Below are 14,564 nucleotides of genomic sequence, written 5' to 3' on the forward strand. Positions count from 1 at the left end.
CGTAGCGGTTGAAAAAAGTTAAAATGTATTTAACTTTATTTCCAGCGCGCTACATTCTTTATGGTACGTAATCATTTTTCCAAGCAAAAAGGATTGAAACTAAAAGGTGCAATCGAAGCACGCACAAGTGGGGACCGGCCTTGACCTTTTTTTATTTTTACACAAATTTTGTGTACAACCTCCACTTGACATATTTAAAACAAGGGTGGCAGGCTCAATTTAGTCACCTGTCTAATATATGTATTTAATGGACCGGCCCTAAGTGGGCCTTTTGATATAATTTAGGCCTAAATTTACAGGAATGAAAAATGCTATTGACTAGAAATTTGGACCAGTAGTATAGACAATAGAAATTTGCTTTGGACTGGAGATTTTAGCAAAATTGAACAAGCGATACTGACCGGTCTGTAAAATACCAACAAGGTTGGTGGTCACGACCCATCACTGGTCCAAATGTCCAGTAGATCGTTTGTTCCGAAGAAGGACTAAATCCAAAAGTCAGTCTTAAACCACTTCATTCGGCAACTTTTGCTTTTATACGACCCCATTTTCAGCAAAAAAAATCAAGCCAGTCACCCCATTCATTCTTTGACATTCTGGCCAGTAAAATGACAACTTAACAACAAGTGGCCGACCTAATATTTTAAAAAACCATATTTTTGCTTTCAGAGCAAAAATTGAAACGGAACACCTTGGTAGCCATTATACCCCGATTATCCAATGAATGGATAGTATCACTCGACGTTCGATTGCATTTGCCCATTCCTCAAGTGAACGTAAGTGGAAATTCTTGTGAAGTGTTTTGTTTTATTAACGATTTTAATGAACTGATGATAAGAATTCGTAGGCTAAATATCTTTCACTTTCGTGAAAAAATTCGTCACAATCCTCTTGAAATTGAGGCAAGCTTCGTCACTTGTGTGTCTGGTTATAAAGGGTTATTAAAAAAAACAAAACATTTATCTCTGAATTACAGTTACAAAATATGTGGGCGTGTAACATCGTACATTTTACTCAAGGAGGGCGCATTTTTCAATACGGAGATCGAACACCTTTCATCGGCATTGGAAAAACAACATCTAAATTTCACATTACCAATGCTGTGAACAATGATCCAGATTTTAAGTATAACCACGATGGCGTGGGCAATGTTTTAACAATCAACCAGACATATCATCTTGAGGTACACCAGAGATATGTCAGCAATGGCGATTATAGATATTTCATCACAATTGATGGTGAAGAGCTTTACAGTGTTTTGAACACAGATGCAAGACAATTTTATGACGTTAAAGTTTTTATGAGCAATGATTGGCAAGCTGCATGCCCTGTCTATATCAGTAATTTTGAAATCACAAATTTCTTGTAAAAATATCTATATATTTATAGTGGTATTCTGTATGTCGTTTTGTCTGTCTGTCTGTTATACTTTCGTTTTCGCACGCAATGTTTTTGTTCTTCCAAAAGATAACTTTTAGTTCTTGCTCCACAAGTGTGTTAAATCAGATTCGCGCCGTTTTATAAAGACTTTGTTTTGATTGATAGATTAGACTTTTTCTTTTTTTTTCTTTCTTTTTTTTTGTTTTATGTTTTCGAATGTAATTAACGACCTTATTTGATTTGAGACATTCGAATTCTTTTCAAAACAAAAGAAATCTTTTAAACAGAATCTGTTAAATAAAAGAACAAATATACAAGTGATACTTTTATGGACCTACCTGGTTATGCATTTAACACATATATAATTGATATCTACATAAGCGTGACCATGAAACAATCATTCAGAACACAAATAGTGACGATCTATTAAAATTAGCCGTTTGTTTCTTATAAAAAACGTTTAGAAACCAAAATTTCATGCTCTTGAAATATTCTTTCATATTCAAGACTCATATTCAAAAAAACATATCTCATCAAAAAATTCAGTAATTTCAATAACATTGATGTATGCTTATTAATAGTGATTCTTATAGATAAAGATGCGTTTTTTGAGCTGAAAAATTCTTTTTTTACAAAAAACTGCTTGAGCCATCTTTTACCTAGTCCAAAAAACCCTTTTTTAGCCGTTTTTTAGCTGAAATTTACCCCTAAATTTGTTTTTTCGAAAATCGGGCTCCGTCACATTCGAGGGTATAGTATAGTTATGCATCTTTGTGCAAAAAATCAGAAAAAACTAACGAGCCAATCATGAGGAAAGCTAATAACAAACGAACGAACGAACGGACAAAGGTTAATTTATAGGACCTCCACCGGGGTAGGTCCAAAAAACATAAGCTTGATCGATCAAATTACCGGCACCGAACTATGGTCTACTTATCAAAGATGGCGGATAATTTTGATTCAAATAGAGACGGAGTAGCTCCTAGTGTTTTTTATAAGATATCTGTGGTTTTGACCCACAAAAACTATATCAGCAAGACGTAGAATTATTTGGAATGAAATAGGTACTTTCGAGGTAGGTGTACCTAGCAGGGAGGGGGCTTTAGAATAATCGGGAAGTGGAAAATTTCAAATCGAAAAGCATCGGAATTAAATCAAAATGTCTTATGTAAAAGTTTTTTTAAAAGAGTATGATTGACACATAAGAATTTGGGCGACCTTTACATCCAGAAAATTATTTTTTATGACATGAGGTATATTTTATCGTTCAAATCATGCTAAGGTTTTTTAAGTTACGATCTCAAAGTATAATTTAGGAGATTGAGGTAGCATTTAACTTAATGGGGAAAAATTTGGACAAATTGAAAAAATTCTTTCACAAACATCCCGTTGAAATTGACCTGGAAAAAGTTATATCGTATAGAAGCCCCTTCAGAATTTCGGCCACTTTCTCTCATTCAAATTCAATTCCACTGACAAGGTATAATTACCAATATGCTTTTGTTTGAAGATTGAGTCATGGCTGAGATGTCATTGCCAAGAATTTGATAATCATAATCTTTGATTTCAACGCAGGCGGCGTTCGGATTAGTCTTGTTACACAAATGATCTCTCACAGCTTGCGTCACTTTGTTTTGGTTGATGTAGAGGCTAAGAAGATCGAACAGAGAAATTTGAAGATTTATAAAATACTACAACTCTGGGGGGGGGGGTAGTCAGACAAACTGACCAACAGGTATGTGCAGCGGCTAAGGTAAGTTGCTGGCATCCACTAACTCCTTATACTACCTGCCATTTTTAGAGGTCTGTGCGATCCAGACTACAGCTAATACCTCATCGGTGGGAAAAAAATGTCGGGGGAAAGTGACGAACATTTTGAGGGGGTGACTAATTTTTTTACACCTTTATTTACCGAAATTAGTGCTTTAAACGTCGAATTACAAGATCCATTTTAGAGCTAGTGAAAGTAACCATTTCTTTTGGACAATTCAGTCGGGTGAAAGTGACGAATTTGAAATTTTGGTCGGGGAAAGTGACGAAAATGCCTCTAGGTGACGAAATTTTTCCCCGACTAAATAAAACTCCCACATTTTTTTCCCCGATAAGGTAGTGTGTTATCCAAGAGAGCAGAAATGCACTGTATAGGTGGAAATTTCAATTTATACCCAAGATGTTCTGATGTTTTAAAATGGATTGAATTTGACGACAGATGCATTGAGGGTATGAATTTCAAAGAGTAACCTTTTTTAGACAGAATGATTTCACCAGTTTTTTTTTGAAATTCAAAATTTTCGACTGGTTTTCTGGTTTTCAATCGAGATGAATTTTAGTCATTGATACAGGGGTGGGTGTAGAATCTCCTGACTTTTCCAGTAAATATTTTGAATAGTTCTGATTAAGTGGAAATACTCCATCCTTACCGTACTCTTTGCATTTCGACGATGACGTAAGCGTAGAAGAAAGGAATGTATGGGATATCATCACCACGTAAATTCAATAACCCTATGAAAAATTTGTAACATTAAAAAGAGCTGGTAATTTACACCAGTAAAGAAGATAACAAAAATTCATGATGTTATTAATGATGTAATGTTTTATACGGAAGCACCCTGCAAAAATGTCCGGACATTTGCCACTAGTTTCATTGTCTAAATTCGCAAAATTAGTGGTAAACACCTTTTTTGGTTAATCCGTACAAGACATTAAACGTCGTGAAGATTACGAGTTGAAGATTTCATTACATGTTTTTTTATAAGAACAAACTATTTAAGAACATAAGGCTTTGATGGCCAAAATGTTAAGAACTTAATTAGACTTTGGCATACTCTAAAACACTCGATTTCTTAGGAAAATGGGTAAAAATGGTCATAAAGTGGTTAAAATAAGAACGTGTTAAGAACAGATTTAGGCTTAAAACTCAAAAAGTTAATAACATCTGAATACTTCAAAAATTTTGGATTTTCTTATAAAAAAACGTGTATGTAATAGTTTATTTCATGTTGACGAAAAGGTAGCAACAAAGGCTAATAAAAGTCAAAGCTACTTTACAATTTACGTGTAGTTGCTGTACTCTTGACCTTTTTTATCTGTACCAGAGTATTGTACTAGAGTATCGAGTATTTATCTGTACTATAAAAGAGTCTCCATAACTTGGACACTCACGGGGAACATCAATTTGTTCGAGTTATGGAGTAATGTTTATAAGGCATTGTTAACTTAAGGGACTAGAAAAATGGTTCGAGTTAAGGAGACATTCGGGTTAAAGAGGTTCGAGTTATGTATGAAATGAATTTTGAAATTTTCGTAGATTTTGGGTCGATTTCAGACATGTTCGTTTTTTTTAAAGTAAAGATTTGGCTTCTAATAATCAGTGGTCAAAGTAAGGTCTTTCGTGTCTGAGACGGAAAGTGGATTTTACACAGTAATGTCCACTTGAAATGTTAGTGAATTGTGCTGAATTGCAAGACGGAAAAACCTTTTTGTATACTTCTTCACTGAGACAGATCAAGAACTTTATATAATAAATGTCACATATGGAGAAACAGTACAGTTGACGCTCTCTAATTCGATTTTCACGGGTGATTGGATTTTCATCGAATAAGGGAGCGTATCGATAAGATAGCGTTGTTTATGAGAGTTTCTTGTTGACGGGGACTTTTAATATTATCGAATAAGGGAGCTCATCGAATACGGGAGCGTATCGAATAGTAGAGCGTCTTTTAGGAGAGTTTTTTTGTTGACGGTTACTTTCAATATTATCGAATAATGGAGCGTGTCGAATAGTAGAACGTCGAATTAGGGAGCGTCAAATGTCCAAAAAATAAAATATCTTACAAGCAACATCATCAAGAGCATCAACGATCATGGCTTGGTGTTCACTTTTGTTTAATGTGTTTCGTAAGTTTGTTATCTTCTCCGTAAAATATTGACCTGCAATTTGACAAAATGAATGGATGAAATAAAATTTACTATGACACCCCTGTCTCACAACCCAGGTGGAACTTCTTCCCATAGTGGGGATGAAGTTTTTTATCTAAATCCCAATTCGAAATTCAGTGTTTAAAAATTGCACTTCAAAATCATCCCCACTGATTTTTTTAACCTTGGAGAAATAGAATTTTTACCGGATTGGGATTTCAATAAGAATTTCTATCCCCGATGAGAAAAAAGTTCCACCGGGGCTGTGAGACAGGGGTATACAATATCTGGCACATCTCGTATCAGAGTAATGGCACCCGTTCCCCCTCACATGATATTGGTCAACCCGGGTGAAGGTTTGTTCATTTCCAAGTGAACCGTAGTCCTACATCGGGAATCAAACTTGGACATGAAGTCAATACTGATGACCATCATACCGCTACAACTGATTAGGAGATAAGTGTCTTGAAGTTGACTTTTTTTAAAGAACAAAGAGTACCCCCTCCCCCCATTTTAAACCATTAGTAGCTTCGAAAAGGTTGTCTTCTATAAATTCAAGCCCCAAAGATACATGTCCAATGACGGATTCGCGAATCAGGTTTACTGAAAAAACGGCCTCATCCCCGATCCCCGTGTATCACAGGCTTTATTTACGTTACTGGAGAACGCCAGAGAATACCCTTGAATGATTTGACCTTACATAATAAACTTACATATACGTATTAAAAAAAACAATGCCGGGGTTCTGGCGCTATCCAAAATCCGATACTACACAAGGGAACGAGGTTGCTGAAAGAGCTCTTGGAAGTCAGAAAACATCTCCAGTACCTGAATACTTAAAGGGTTGCACGAAAACTTTGTGTTCTGTTTCTTTAGGGCGATTTGCCCAGACTTTGTCCACCAGATTTTCATCAACGTTTTTCCATGTAACATATTTGCTCTGTAATCAGAAAGTTTTATAAATCTTGCGACAACTTTTTATGAAAGACTTTATTTTACACATCTAAAAGTTCAGGGGTTCTGGAAGAATAATGTGAAAGATTTTCTCAAGATTTCTTTAAGTTATCAAGTTAAAACATAATGTGCCATTCTTCAAGTTCTTTGTAATGCTTAGGACTGCTAGTTGAACTAATAACCTTTCATGTCGCATAGCTTTAAAGATGACTCAATAAAGATTCCTGTATAGAATTCCCGAAACTTCCAGAATCATGATAAAATTTTCAGACCTCATTAAAATACTTTCGTGATGATGAAATATAACAAAATTACTGACCTGCATCCAGGCACGCTTTGTATCTGTGGATAAGATATATAAATAGTATGAGAAAGTTTGCGACCGAAGGCTCCCTTTTCCGTAGCTGGCCACCCAAAGGTAGGAGAGGGTACGAATCCCTGGATTTCTCCACTAACCCTTGACCTATCTCTTTAGCTGATGAGTAGCGATGCCCAGCAGTGGGTCGAACCCACAATCTTACGTACCGTTGCTGAATGCTCTACATTCGTGCTACGTACGAAATATAGATTAGAAATCGGACTATCCCAAACGGCACAAAATATCATTGTAGATCGGGTTCACTCGTAAAAACAATCAATAGATCTCGCTTCAGAATATTGGCTGACGTTACCAAGGCAACCTGCTTAAGATGCATTACGTCAGAAAAATAAAAAAGCTATGATGTACATCGGGCCTTAAAAATGATATTTTACAGAACGATGTTAAATATCCCGATAAACCGGCATTGGATCCCGGCTGTTTAAACCGGCGGTCTGGCTCGAAGCTTCGATCCGACCGTTCCATATATCGAACTAGACTCAATAGACTCACATGGGAAATCTATAGGCATCCTATCTGGTGTTTAAAGGGATAAGAAATCTGTGATTTTGGCTTTCAAGGAGACAGGTACGTCCGAACTAGTTCCAAACCGACCGGTTTTCTCAAAATTTTAATCAAACCAGCGAAAGGCACTCACTTAATGAAATGATTCGTGGATCTGCACCAAGTGTTTTGTCACGCAATTCCTAATGAAACAGAAATGCAAAAACCAAACTTACTAAAGGCAAAAAATGAAACAGTATTGCAACTACTTTGTACCAGAGTGTATCTAAGGATTATCGTTTCGTCGTACACTCTGTGAGCATTGTCTGTTAGATAAAAAAAATTCCCGTACGGAGACCTCTGCGATAAAGTATGATTTATAAATAGCAGCACTTCTCTCGTCGTCACCTCTCACTCACCAACACTCCATCGCAGCAGTCGGTTTGAAAAATCTCAAATCAGAAAAGACAATGACAACAGATCCTATACGGCAATGAATTTTGAAATTAGCCGTAGATGTCGGGTTTGTGTACAGACTACAACAAGCGAGTTAATCCGAATGAAAAGTTCAAAATTAGATAAGAATAAAATTTAAGTGGAAAATCTGAAATGAGCAAGGGTAACAATAAGATAAAAACTCGCGTGAAATTAAAGTTTAAGTTTTACAATAATCATTTCAAAATGTTTGAAAATAAACAAACCGTAGCGACGAAGTCAGCAATTCGTGGGACGCCAGGGTTACCTATGGTTAAATAAAATTGAAAATGAAAAATTGGTTTATGGTTATTAAAGGTTTTATTTTCACATAAGTGCTCCTGTTTCATATCAGACACATATTTCAAATCAGGATAGTGTCTTCCTTATTGGTATATTATGCTGATATAAGCAAAACAATGTTTTTCTTTTCCTCTTTCTGACCAATCTTGCTCCACATCCGTGCAATTCAAAATGTAAAAAAGCTTGTAAATTAAAATTGATGAGTAAGCAAACGATATAACTCTTATTTAAAAACAAAACCTTTAAAATAGTTTTTTTTAATTCTTATATAGTACCGTGGACAGTCATTTATTCAGGCGGTCTTGTAAAAATCTTAATGAGAGGCTCGTCAGAAATAAATCTGTTGACATACCATATTTTTGGATGATCCAGTTGCAATCAACTTCAGTTTCGGCTTGTTTATGGTAGCGCCCGTCTACCCAGAGGGCTGCTTTATCAAGAGTGACGAGTACAGTACCTGTAACGTTGAATGCATAGAAAGTATTTCGCCCGAGAAAAGGAAAAAAACGTTAGTCGTGGTCATCATAGACGACTAATTCAGAAATAGTAGAAATAAGCAAAAAAATAATGGAAAGAACAAATTGTATACAAACTGATTATTATCTCGTAACAATTATCGTATAATGATAATATACCCATGATTCAGTCAACCCTCTTTAATTCGAACCTCTATAATCTGAATCTTTCTGTAATTCGAATTAAAAAGCACTAGTGTCCCCATTCTCAGCTAGAAAGTATGCTCCACTGTTATTAGAATCTTCCTCTAACTCGAAGTTTTAGTCCCTTGAAATTCGAATTAGAGAGAGGCAACTGTACTTTATTACACTGCTAAACAACTCCAGTCTAGGCGTGGTAAACATTCTACTTGTCACTTATAAAATAAAAGATACAGAGACCAAAATATTACCTGCGGAGCCTTTGAATCCAGATATGAAAGCCAACCTCTTGAACCAAGGGGCCACATACTCTGTCTAAAAAAAAGTTAAAATGCAGAAATTTCTTCATCACGCATAGGGCGTATTATCATCCCGGAACGACGTCAATAGCATTCTCTTCTTTCATTCAAGCAATATGACCGAAAACAATTTTCGAGTGACTGTAATGTCGTAAATCAAAAATAATTATCAAAAAAATTTTCTAGACATTTTCAAATAATGTGATCTCTTCCACAGGACAAAACAGTTTGCAGACAGTTTTCCAATCATACACACGGTATCTCTTATAAGAACCAGGTTGCTCGAGCCCTGAAATTTGCCATTTTTTTACTATCTTGAAAAGTGAAAGGTTCTTATTAGATATGGCAAATTTGCCCAAAATTTTGCCCCCGGTGATAAAAGTACCCTACAATTTCAGCTCCAATGGGAAATTGAACTACTGTAGTTTTTATCTCCACTTAAAATTTACAAAAAAACTTGCACTCCAGAACAATCCCCACTGGAATTTCTGGACTGGTAACAATAAAAATTATATCCCAAATGGGGATTTCAATAGAAATTTTCATCCCCACCGAGGGAAAACTTTCACTGGGCTGTGAGGCAGGGATGGTTTAAAAAAAGAAAGTGTGTAACTATTTGATGTCGTGAACGTTATCATGGACGTTGGCCAGTTGTTTTATACCTGATGTTCATCAGCAGTTGGAATGACGTAACCTTCAACTCCTTTGTTACGCATCTGTTGACGTAAATCTTTTAATAATAGTGTCGTGTTTTTCACGGTAGCCGGGTATGGTTCCTTAAAGAATAAAATATCAGATTTTCACCAAGAGTTTGCTAAAGTCTACATGAGAAGCTAGCTTCTACAGTCCTCCGCTCTACCAACTGAGCTATCCTCAAGATAGAGACGAGTTTACTGCAGAGTTGGCGTTTCTTTTCTTTTCAATTTAACTTCTGCTATTATCGGCGATTATGAGTTCGTCTAGCTTGCTATTCCTTTGATGGACAATAAAATCATCAAGATTTCCCGCTGATTGAGAATACAGTGGTGTCTCCATAACTCGAACGCATGGGGAGCGCAAATTTGTTCGAGTTATGGAAACTCCAAGATGGAGTAGGATGGGGTAAGGTTTTCTAAGGCATTGTTAAATGGAGGGACGAGAAAATTTGCTCGAGTTAAGGAGCCATTCCAGTTATAATTTTTTTCCTGAAGAAAGTTTTCTCCAGTTGATCAAAAGTTGACGATGACGGTTTTATCAAAAAAATAAATAAAATAAAGATAAAAACAATATCGACTGATGAAATTTTCTCGAACTTATTTTTTTCTGAAAAGATACTCCTGTTAGTTTGCATTGACAGTATACCCTCGCCTCCTACCCCCAATGTATGTAACATGTGCGTTTGCATCCATTACTTACCAATGCTTTTCCGTTCGAACAGTTCCGCTCATCGTTTGCTGCCAGTACGGCGCCACTGAACAAACCAATCACAAACAAGTATGCAAAAATATCCATCGCTATCAAGATCTTCAGGGATAGTTTTGTTTGTCACCCTGCTAAAGAAATGAATACTTAATTTATCTAAAAAAACAAGTATTGTATGCCTCGGTTGTTCTGTATAAGGTCACGAGATAATCGATCTGGAAAGATCGCGTCCGTTCAGACAATAATTTCAAAAAGTGATTTTCTCAGTATCAGCTTTTCACAGTGCTGCCAAACTTCAAATGAAAATTTGACCTTTTTCTTTTCAAAGTTTTAAATCCTTTAAAGTGTTTTCCCAATTTGTACAACCTTAAGAAGCACTTATCGAGTTCAATTTTCTCAAAATTGTTAAAAAAATAAGCATTCAGGCTCAGCACAATAAAGGGGGCCTTAAACTATTTATTATCCCATCACTTTATCATACACATGTAAAACCCTTTTTTGTAAATATCGTAAAACAACAAGACCTTACACTAAAATCTTAACTAAATAAACAATGTAACACATTAGAGGGAAAATGTTCAGTTTTTATATAAAAATTCTTTCTAGTAATGCCTTTTTTTTCTCGATTGTCAAGTCAACAGAAATCTAACACCTATGATCAACTTGTTTTGAAAACAAGCGATCTTACGCAAGATATACGATGCAATAAATTTAGATACCACCTTTAAAACATCCATTAAACTCGCATTAAACACTTCGAGTTCCCAGAGGCACCAAAATTAATTCATCATAATACCGCGATTACCGTAGGGCTTAATTTCTAAACAATTATTTGAAACATTGAAACTCCCTTAGCTTGAGTACTTTCGGGTATCTAATAAGCGTCCCCCCCCCCGCAAATCAATTTTTCGAAAATTTTTAACCCAGCACATTCTTACTCCAACCTCTCCACTTATTAATATTTTGGAAAATGTTTTTGAAAATTCCCACTTTTGCCCTAATTGTGCTGTATTAGCCATCTTTTCAAAAATTTTCCACCCAGGATATTTTTATTCCAACCCGGGGGGGTATTATTAAGTTTTGAGATTTTTCCAAAGCCCAGGCCGGCTATTAGGTACCCAAAAGTATTCCGAGGAAAAGGAAACTACAGAAAAGAACTAAATATCTAAATATCGCATTAAGTAAAACTGTGTGCGGTTTTACTTTAGGTTAAGGTTAAATTGACTTTCACTCTGTGTAAAACGTAATAAATCATACAAGGTTCTTACCATAGATATCAATTTCTCCAAAAAGAGACTTTCACAGCTTCCAACCATTCGCGTCTGCAAACTTTAAACATTATATCATCATCATAAAATCAAGAAAGGCCAACAATCTAAAAACAATAAAAAAAGTTAAATTAAATTCTTATTGAAATCAAAAATTGTCTTTCGAATTTATCTGTATTAATCAGTATCCCGCAAGGCAATTTAATTGTTTTGCAGAAAAGGAATCTATTCAAATCCATTTTGAAATTTGAGTGGAATTAATCAAGGGGGGTTTCAAAATATTTCAAATAAATTTCAATTAATTCTTTTGGATATTACAATACAAAGAGTAGGAAAGCTGAGCTTTGAAATTAGCTCTTGCAGAAGAATATCTTCCTAACGATTGAAAAAAATTGTCGATTTCTCATGCATCCATAAATACACCCCTGTCTCACAGCCCCGGTTGGGCTTATTTCCTCAGTGGGGATAAAGATTCATATTGAAATCCCAATGGGGATAGAAATTCTATTGCTTCAACGTCAAAAAATCCAGTGGGGATGGTTTTGGAGTGCAATCTTTTAAGCATTGAATTTCGAGTGGGGATCAAATCAAAGTCAATTTCCCAGTGGGGCTGAAATTCCAGGACGTTTTCCCACAGGGGACGAAATTTTTGCCAAATTTTCCAGTGGGTTTGGGGTCTCAGCGGGTCTGTGACACAGAGGTGTATAAATCTACAAAAGAAGGCAAGTCCCAAAGTGAAAACCCTACGTTCAGTACGTTCGTAATTTTTTATACTTTTTCTAAAAAACAATTTTCCCTCAAGTGATCAGGAGTTATAACCTAATGATCGGGATTCGATTTTGGTGTTTTTTGAACGATTATATACGCTTTTGGGATTAAAAGGGTTAAAAAGTTTACATAAGTGCTCCCGTTTCATATCAGACACATATTTCATATCAGGACAGTGTCTGCCTTTTGTTATATTGTGCTGATATAAACAAAAAGGTGTTTTTTTTTCCTCTTTCTGACCAATCTTGCTCCACATCCGTGTCAATTCAATATCAAAAAGCCTGTAAAGTTGATGAGTAAGCAAACGATATCACTCGTATTTAAAAACAAAACCTTTAATATCAATCATGATATATATATATAAGAGATTACCTTTAAAAAGCACGACGGCCCACATCATCCAAAGGAGTGTACTCTCGAAGTTTACCGGTATATAATAGTCAAACTTCAAACTTCTTTTAATTCGAATCTTTTCCCAAATTTATCCATCATAGAAATCATGCTGAAGAGGTGAAGAGGTTGGAAATTGAAAATAGCTTTGATTCTTTTTATATTACTTCGATTTGTTTTCATAAAAAGCTAGATTTTCGCAGCGTTGATCAACTAGCAGCATTCAAACTTGAAGAAACTACATCCTGCAGTAATTAAAGAATTTCATAGACGATTTATAGGAGAAATAGATTATTATTATAGGAGCCAATCGATGCAGGATTTAACATTACAGTAAATTTCTAAAATCCGAGGCTCTTGTTATTCTTAAAGGTTCAACCAAAATTGAGTTTACAAATGTCTTTTTAAGAACAGGTTTACTTCAGGTTGTGATAAATGGGTCGAGTCTGCCTATATGTATGGTAACGGGCTGAAAACAAAATATAAAACTTCCAAATACAAAGCGTGAGAAGACAGGATTCGATTCAATTTTGACGTCATTTTCTTGTAAATTCACTATGTACCAAACCCATTAAAATAAACCGAGCGCCTTAAGTGTTGATGTGTTCCCATATACCTTTCTTCTTATTTCTTGGCATTTTCACTTCCAATCGATTTTAATCAATTTTCATCAATTTCTTGATAGAAGAATCGACATAGTTCGACTGCTATTATGTGGGTTTGTCTGGATTCTGACACGATTCTTGCGATGACAAGTCAGATTGATTGCATTCAGATTGATTGCATTGATTGATTGATTGATTGATTGATTAGGTTTTCCATTCGTATTTTCTTTTTGTTTTGTACTTTCTTCTGTTTTGTTTTCTCCCTAGTAATTTTTATTAATAGCTTAAATCAAAAGAGCATTAATAATTGTTAAATAGATTAATCCATTTTAAAAGGGTTAGTTTTTGAGGCTTACATTATGAATTATGACACCCCTGTTAGATTTCACTTAAGACAGGAAAGCAGATGATAATAATATAACGGTTTTTCAGGCCTTATGAAACAAACAATGGAGAATGCCAATTTTGTGAAACACCACCATGTCTTAGGCCTTTACGATTAGAAATAAAAAAACGAAAAAAAAATCTTTAGCACTTAAAGAGAAAGAAATACAGATTGAAATCTCACTAAAGTGAGATGTCAATATCAGTTTTGATGAAAACCCTTCTGATATTATCTCACAGGTAATTTTGGAATAGAAATAGCTTTTTTATTAGAATATTCATAATAAAATTGGGGAAAAAAATTAAGAATACAGTATGCTAAGAATAACATCATCGTTGAATTTGGCAACTGAACCGCTAAGAATGCCGATTCTTAGAGCATTTTACCTGCAAATTGCCAATTATCTTCCAGCAATGCTAAAAACTTTCACCAAAATGCTATATCTTTGTTCGAGGTATGTATTACATGCTAGATTTAGGCTGGGTTGGATCCTAACCTTTGAATATACCGTAGGAATATTTTAGGATGACTCTCTTAAAAAGTTAAGAATATCCATCATGAAAAAACACTATTCTTATAAAAAGCGTGTACATTACACAAAAAGACTGGACTAGCGATGAGGAGGTCAATCCACTCTAGATATTTTCGACTTATTTTCAGGTGCCACTTTTGGCAGGATCTTTTACGGCTTGATTTCATCCAGGACTTAACCTATTCAACATATAGTTCTCATTTTTTAAATCAATGCAGGGGGCCCCCCAGCGGTTTGCGTGAATGCGTGAATGGGCATTTTCGGTTGCGTGAATGCATGAAAATTGGAAAAAAAAAATGCGTGAATGCGTGAATTGAAAAAATTTGCGTGAACGTGAAAATTCACTTTTTGATTGCGTGAATGCGTGAA

General features: G+C 35.3%; 2 protein-coding genes across 2 annotated transcripts in view; both read right to left on the bottom strand.

Annotated features, from left to right (window-relative positions):
• Nucleotides 1–14,564, bottom strand: part of LOC136819900 (xaa-Pro aminopeptidase 1-like) — a 35,846-nt gene that overhangs the window by 13,903 nt on the left and 7,379 nt on the right. The window contains exons 2-7 of the mRNA XM_067076144.1: nucleotides 7,269–7,318; nucleotides 6,572–6,594; nucleotides 6,127–6,238; nucleotides 5,215–5,310; nucleotides 3,801–3,882; nucleotides 2,871–3,030 (exon numbers count right to left, since the gene is read on the bottom strand). Coding sequence (XP_066932245.1) covers nucleotides 2,871–3,030; nucleotides 3,801–3,882; nucleotides 5,215–5,310; nucleotides 6,127–6,238; nucleotides 6,572–6,577 — 456 coding nt within the window. The 5' untranslated portion in view covers nucleotides 6,578–6,594; nucleotides 7,269–7,318. The remainder of the gene's footprint in view (nucleotides 1–2,870; nucleotides 3,031–3,800; nucleotides 3,883–5,214; nucleotides 5,311–6,126; nucleotides 6,239–6,571; nucleotides 6,595–7,268; nucleotides 7,319–14,564) is intronic.
• On the bottom strand, nucleotides 7,786–12,754 carry LOC136819908 (xaa-Pro aminopeptidase 2-like). The gene is made up of 7 exons (XM_067076150.1): nucleotides 12,656–12,754; nucleotides 11,516–11,622; nucleotides 10,242–10,375; nucleotides 9,509–9,622; nucleotides 8,799–8,862; nucleotides 8,244–8,348; nucleotides 7,786–7,856 (listed from the first exon to the last, which is right to left on the bottom strand). Exons 3-7 carry the CDS (start codon nucleotides 10,335–10,337, stop codon nucleotides 7,786–7,788), a joined length of 450 nt encoding a protein of 149 aa, XP_066932251.1. The 5' UTR covers nucleotides 10,338–10,375; nucleotides 11,516–11,622; nucleotides 12,656–12,754.

Source organism: Clytia hemisphaerica, unplaced genomic scaffold (assembly GCF_902728285.1).
Source record: "Clytia hemisphaerica strain Z4C2 unplaced genomic scaffold, Clytia hemisphaerica genome assembly, whole genome shotgun sequence".
Classification (NCBI taxonomy): domain Eukaryota; kingdom Metazoa; phylum Cnidaria; class Hydrozoa; order Leptothecata; family Clytiidae; genus Clytia; species Clytia hemisphaerica.